General features: G+C 36.4%; 1 protein-coding gene across 1 annotated transcript in view; it reads right to left on the bottom strand.

The window, feature by feature from the left end:
• Window positions 1-491: 491 nt before the first annotated feature.
• MAN1A1 (mannosidase alpha class 1A member 1) overlaps window positions 492-7,192 on the bottom strand; it is a 143,419-nt gene continuing 136,718 nt past the window's right edge. Inside the window, exons 11-12 of the mRNA XM_040059830.1 lie at window positions 4,521-4,636; window positions 492-3,869 (exon numbers count right to left, since the gene is read on the bottom strand). Of these exons, the coding sequence (XP_039915764.1) occupies window positions 3,743-3,869; window positions 4,521-4,636 (243 nt within the window). The 3' untranslated portion in view covers window positions 492-3,742. The remainder of the gene's footprint in view (window positions 3,870-4,520; window positions 4,637-7,192) is intronic.

The following is a 7,192-nucleotide window of genomic DNA, read 5'->3' as shown; positions in this document are numbered from 1 at the left end:
TCATTACATGGTCATGTAACACTGGGCACCGTGACAGCCTTGTCATCTCCACTGCGCTGTTTGCTCCTAAATGGCATTTAGCTTTGCCCACTTGTGTTGTGCAGAGCATGAATGGTAGTGACCGACCTTCACTGTGCTTATTGCCTGCCACCTCCCACTTCCCAGCTTCCCTCTTTTCTTTGGCAGGCTCATTTTCTACAAAAATACACTTGGTATGCTGAATTTTATCGATGAAAATTCCTAGAAACTTATTTCAGTGGTAGTAATTCTATATGTCGACAATATAATTAAGAACAGCATCTTAACAAGTACACATAATACTGACAAAAATTTGTGGGTACAGCAGCTAAATCAGAATATGCAGCAGATTCCTGTAGTTACTTCTGCAACACAGGTAAGAAAAACTATAACCAGTTGAACAGATATATTAAAAGACTTTATTCACAATAGAGAAATTTTTACAAATATAAGTTCTTAAAAATTAAGCATCTTGATCTATTATGTACTCCATAATTTCAGTTTATATAAAGATGAAAAGACTAAATGGAATATGTACAAATCAAACCAATTTAAATACATGATAGAGATGGATATGGATGAAGTCACCATAGAAACAGTGAGCTATTGGGCATTGCAAAAATCTGTGTATAACCAACACATATGCAACACTTATCTCACAAACAATTAAAAAAAATCTCTGTGTAACAATGTTGATGCCATTTAAAGGGATCTACCTCTTGGGACTCAACATATGCAGATTTAAAAGCTTTATTATGCTACAAAGAAATGGAAGAAGTGTGGGCAGTGTGTTTATGCAAAGATAATGCGCCCATGTCACTGTCTTCTCCCCCCTGCATCCAACAAAAAGCAATTAATTTTGCTCTTACAAATGACTGGGAACACAAAGTCACCATCACTAGCCACTTCCTTGAAGTCAGTTAAGTGAATGGGAATTAAAATGCATGTTACCTTACTGTTCTAACAAGCACTGGTAAATATGGACTGTTTAAAAATGATTGCTCTAACTTTGGTGTTTTGGGGTTATTAAAAAAAAAAAGAAAATTTGATATATTCTCAGTTTATGAAAAGATTCTTTCTTACAGTTGGCAGATCTACACGTTGTACAATCTTCTCGTCTACTTACATTAGTTTACAAAAAGTACAGTATAGTGCAGTTTGTACATACAACCTGAATACTAACCCCACATTAAATTTGTGCTCTTTCAAATCATCCTAACTCCCACATGAAGAAAAATTCATATGAAATGTCTGTGTTACAAGGAAACAGCCATGATGCTTATATTTAAGTACATAAGACCAAATGCAAACAGGGCTGTGTGCTCGGGGCGTGCTTTTTAAACACGGAGAAGACCTGTCTGGTTTCTCTGCTCTTCCCATCAGCTAAGTACCAGCAAGATCACTACAGACAGCTGGGAGAAGCAAACCTTGGTTAAGAAAACCACGTAGAAAGTGGCTTAGGAAACACACTTCTCAAAGAGTGTTTCTGTCTGAGCTTTTGTAGTTATTTAACTGAGACGAGGTCTAAAGCAGCACATGCATGTGGGAGGCAGTAGCAGCAGATGACCCAATAAACATAACTAAGAAAAAAGTAATTATTTTTACATATTAAAAAGAGAGGAAATATTTTGGTTTTATTCCACAGCTGTGGTGGTTCAGGGGGTGGAAAAATATATCCCTTATAAATATTATTTATAAAGAAATACAATGAAGTATAGTCCTCCAATGGTACAAATTCTGAAGAATCAAAAGCAGCAGAATTTCTGCTTTTCAACAGAGGAGAGATTCAAGACCTCAACCTTGCTTGGTTGGGTTCAGAAACCTACTGTGACATGAGGGAATCCATCCTTTAAAAATAAAATAATAATAAAAAACAGCGAAGAAAAGAGTTTTGAGCCTCTGTGCTGGCTCTATGTAAGCAGGCTTTACCTGCACATCCATTTTTATCCATTCTTCCAGTGCTGGGTGACCCTGGCTCACCAAGGTGCCCCAGTAACTCCCATGTAGGAATGCCCAGCTCTGCCAAGCCTGTGCTGGAGCATCAGCAGATCCCTGCCTTACCCCCTACACCAATGTCTTTGGCAGCTTGTGTGGCATGTGCCACCACCTCTGTCTTTACAGACTTGAGGGCAAACTCTATGGGTCAGCTTCCAGCTGCTATATATAAAAGTCTGACTAGCTATTTGGCTTCTACCTAAGAAAACCTCCACTGCAGACCTCTGTCAGCATAGAAAAAAAATGTACACTAAAGCCTAAACAAATATGTTCTCTCAGCTGTGATTAGCAATGCTGGACATGTGAGCTACCTTACTAAATACCTTTCAAGAATGTTACTGTTCAGAACCGGATTTGTTTCACTGCAGTCCAATCAATGAATGATGTTCTTTCTCAGAATGGGAAGCCAGGTGTTTCCTACCTGAAGTGTATGGAAGTCATCCCATCACTAAATGAAAACACAGGTAGACTTAAAAATCATGTAAACCACTTCAAATCAAGTAGAAACGGCAACCAATCATGCCTCATTTCTTTTTCCCTTTGGTGATGCCACAGAGCAAAACATTTTTGGCAAAGTTGTTACCTTCCTTAGTACTCTAAGGAATATTTTTTAAGCACATTGAGTTTCTGTTACTTAAAACAGTGTTGTCAGAAAGTTCTAGTTCAATGCAGGATAACTTCCTCTCTGAATGACTTGCCTTCTTTTGAGGCAGGTTTTCTTCAAGGCATCTGAACACCTATCTTTATTCATATACATACATTAAATTGCTTTGTAATAATTAACCATCAAGTCTGGTGTCAAATCTGAACATACGTAAATCTTTGCAAAAGTAACAGAAAAACAAACAAATTGTATCTGATATAATCCTCCAGGAAAATGTCATTGAGTGGGGTTTTTTTGCCAACCAACCAAATGAAAGCTGCTGGACTGAATATAAAAAGAAGGTTAATAGCCCCTTTCTTAATATGAAATGACTACCTTATTTCACCCTGTAGTAGCTTGACTAAAGACATAAAAATAACACCACTTAGAAAAGGGAGGAAACAATTTATTCTCTTTCAATATTCTAATCAAAACCTGAAAAACTAAGGGCTGCTGACTAATGTGCTAAATCCACAGAAACTAGTTTAACCTAACTTCAACTTATACTGCAGTTTCAGAGTTGTGTCTGCATGAGATGAAAATACCCCTACATAGACTTCATTGACAACGAAATACATCAGATACTTTAGCAAGTAATGATAGACCCGCATAAGAAGAGGCTGTCACAGTCACAAGATTTGTCCTGGATGACACACAAAACAAACATTTAAAAAAAAAAAGGAAAAAGCTCTTTATACTTAATTCAATATGGCTTTTTGCAACATGGCAAAATATTACAGCTTAAAGCATACATCTCCTCACAGAGGAGAGAAGAATTTTGCAGTCAAATTAAAAGCGTAACAGGAAACAAGTAACATGCAGACCTGCTTTTTTTGGCCAAAATGACACTGCAGCCTAACAAAATTGGGGGAGATATCCTACTTCACTTCTGAGAAGCTATTCATCTGAATTAGAGGATTGAGGTTTTATCAGGATTAATTGGGTACATTCGTAATAATTTACTGTTAAAGAAAACAGACTGCAAAACACTTGATTAAAAAATTTAACTTAGGATTTTAAAACCAAATCATGTGCCCAAAGTTCTGGAAACATAAGGAATGAAAGAAAGTATAAATTAATCTCCATCTATTTCTGGTTTTCTTCTTTATTCCCATCATCTTTGTGAAGAACAGGGAGAGGATGAGCCTCTGTGTTGAAGACCCAGTGTTCAAATGGAAGAAGATCATCTTCAGAAAACAGCAAATACAAGTACCTGGCAAGAAAAATAAAGCAGGAAATGAGACCACATCAGGGAAGTGATTTTCAGGAAAACACATAATAATTCATATTTCATTTACTTGAGTATTAAACATCCTGTTGAGATGGCATGACTGATTTTTTATTGCACAGCAAAAAACCCCAGAACTGAAGAGACCAAGACAAAACTTTAATCTCATTAAAAATTTAGGAGATGATGATAGATAATGAAAGCTTTTGGTTTTCTCTCTTGACAGGCCGTGCAATCTCTTCATGGAAGTTGTTTTTTCTTCTTTTTCTAAAGTTTTAAAATTAAAAGTATGCAGTATAAGCATGATAAGTTCTCTGTCTAGTCAATTTGTTTCATTACTGTTGGCATATATAATTAGATCCTATCAAAGATAGGAGATGCAATGTCTCAAAAAATACCAAGTACCTTTATCAGAAGTAAAGATTATTTGCAGAAGTCAGGGAATTTAGTTTATTGACACATACTGGGAAAAAAAGAAAAAAAAAGGCAGTTTGGCTTCCTGTCACCTAAGAAAAGCTCTACCATTCACTCAGATTTTGTTATGTGAGTGTCAAGGATACTAATGATAAATACTTATCTGTAAAGATGAAACATAGAACTACTTTCCGTTAATGAGAGTCAACTTTCTTAACTTACTTGAGTGTTTCTGAAAGGAAGAAACTTTGCTGCACATCGTCATGGCTTTCATGATTGTTATAAACATCTCTAATGCCAGAATAGCCACCGTCTACTCTGCAGTGTTTTTCCAGTGCCTGAAGCAGGGAAGAAAACACCCAAATCAGTGAGATTAACAAAATGAATAATATGTCAGTTTTTCTATTTGACAGTAAAACTAACAAAAAAAAATTGCCACAATTTTTTTGATAATGAGATGAAAACTTGGTAAAGCTCTAGAGGGAAAACTCTTTAAAAAGAAGACATAGGCACACCTGTCTAATTTAACATTCAGGAAGAGAAGCAAAATAACAAATGAATAAAATGTGAACACAAACCGGCTTTCAGAAGGAAAGATGTATGGGTATAAGGATTTAAAGACATGGATTTTCACTAATATTCTTTTCCCTCTTTTTAATAAGAGTAACAACAGCCTTTCTCTCACAGTCTCTCAGCCTTTGGAAATTGTGTTACCTATACCTTTCCTAGTCATATTTTGGTACTTAAAATAATTATGATGTAATTGAACACCATACTAAAGATCAGTGTTTTCCTTACTTTCTCCAAGTGCCTTCAAAAATACATATTTGAAGGAGTAAAAAGATTAGATGAAGAATATATATAAAAGTGCAAAAAAGATGCTGGAACTGTAGAAGGTATATAGAGTGAGTCTATTTAATACACTTTGTTGCTTTTCTTAGGTATTTGCAATAGAAAGGTGGTACCTATATGCCTATGTATGAGCCATAACTTCTTTAAATATACTGCTATCCAATACCTTACTTGAATACTGGTTATCACTACTATATTTAAAAATATTAATCTTTTTTTTTTCTTTATAATTTACCAATTTAACAAGGCCACAAGTATTCTTACTCTGTTCATTTTTCCTAGTCTCTTTTACAATAACTCTCTGGTGTCACACAATATAAGGAAGGATTAAAGAGAATTTAAGATGATTATATTTAAAACAACTCATTATTCAAAAGCAAATTCAGAAAATGCTACTTAAGCCTAAATAACTTGCAATGAAAGTGACAGCAAGGATGGTGGATGACCGCATTCACTCAGGACCACACTTCTGTGAGACAAGGTGTTTTCTGTGGAGATGGTATTGGAACAACAACTTTCAGGCAGAAATACCTGGGGCTTTATCCCCACCCCAACCAAGCCAGGAAATAACTACCTCCTCCCTTTCAGAGGTTACTACAAATATCACTGAAGTGAGTACAGGATGTGTAGATTTTATTTAGGGAAAGATGCTACATTTCAAAACACACAAGCTCAAAAGCAAGGCAGAGGATATATCTAAACCAGGCAGAGTAAGTATTTTCTGATGACAGATGGGACTAAGAGTCACTAATAATTACTGAGGTATTCATCACCTTCCCCTGCTCAAAAGACTCTTTAAAATCTGTGTTTTGCTGTGAGTAGATATCCTAAACATCCTTGATTTCGCTGGAATCCCTGTAGCTGTCTGCACACATTTGGCTTGCACGTCGGGCTTGCCTTAGTCTTCACTGGAGAGTAAGCTGCCTATTGTATATTTAAAAGAGATTTTTCTCTAGAAGAGATCCTGTAAAATATAACAGCCTATTTGCCTTTTCTTATGTGTCTTCAGGTTCTTTAATTTTCCTGGACACTTTTGCTAAATTACAAATACACTTAAGTTTAAAGGAGTAATTTCCTCTGGCTGGTATTCCTTCCCTCTTGTGTACTTTAATCTGCAATGAATTCAAAATGCTGCAACTGTATTTGGATTTTCAATGTCAAACAAAAGATGAAGTTTTTCAAGGCACAGCAAAAGCAGAACTCGAAGGATAAAGCTACTAGGCAAGGAAATATCTGCATTCTAAACAGCGTGAGGTAAAATAAAAGCAAACTGCATTTACCATTTATATCCTCTAAAGTACTTAGAGCCTTCTTTGAGTTCAGAGGCATCATAAAGGTACCTGGAGGCACTGCTATGATGTAAACTAAGGGGTTAACTTGCCCCATGTTTTCCTTCTGGAGGTATCTACTGGATGCAAATAGGAAGCACCTTATCCCTCGAAGCTACCTTCCACCTAACTAAAGGAACAGGACATCCACCTGCAGGATTAGTAGGATAAAAAGGCTCTAGGTTGTCATCCATCCCGGCAGTGATGGGCTTTTGTGCCCTTTCCTGCCGTTTGAGACTACAGAGATGTTCACAGTGACGGGGTAGTGGTGGGCAGGAAGAAACAATCAAATGCATTTTCAATAAGTAGTTCTCAGAAAATGAGGGTGGCTAGGATCAGTTATGATACAGTAATGGAAAACATCAAGCACAGTGAAAACTGGCTGACAGTCTCAAACTTTCATAAAGGGAAAAACAAAGGAAGTGCTACGAATTTAAAATATGTGCCACATTTAAAATGCAGAAAGGGAGGCTTTCATGAGCTAAGCTGATAAAACCTTTCTGACTCAGTAACAGTGGATATTGCTGGTGGTCATAACTGCATTTTCTCCAGCTGCTGAAGTACATACAAAATTATCTTGGACTCAAAGCAGCAAAGCAAATTCACCAAGAAAAAAAGGAGAGGCTATAGCATATTTTTAGTCTATAAAGTTAGAGAAAGACTTAAGAGACTTGTCAGAGAATTTAAAAGTCATGACTCTAAAGCAGCCTCCTT

This window comes from Hirundo rustica, chromosome 3 (genome assembly GCF_015227805.2).
Source record: "Hirundo rustica isolate bHirRus1 chromosome 3, bHirRus1.pri.v3, whole genome shotgun sequence".
Lineage (NCBI taxonomy): Eukaryota > Metazoa > Chordata > Aves > Passeriformes > Hirundinidae > Hirundo > Hirundo rustica.
This window is presented reverse-complemented; position numbering and strand designations above follow the sequence as displayed.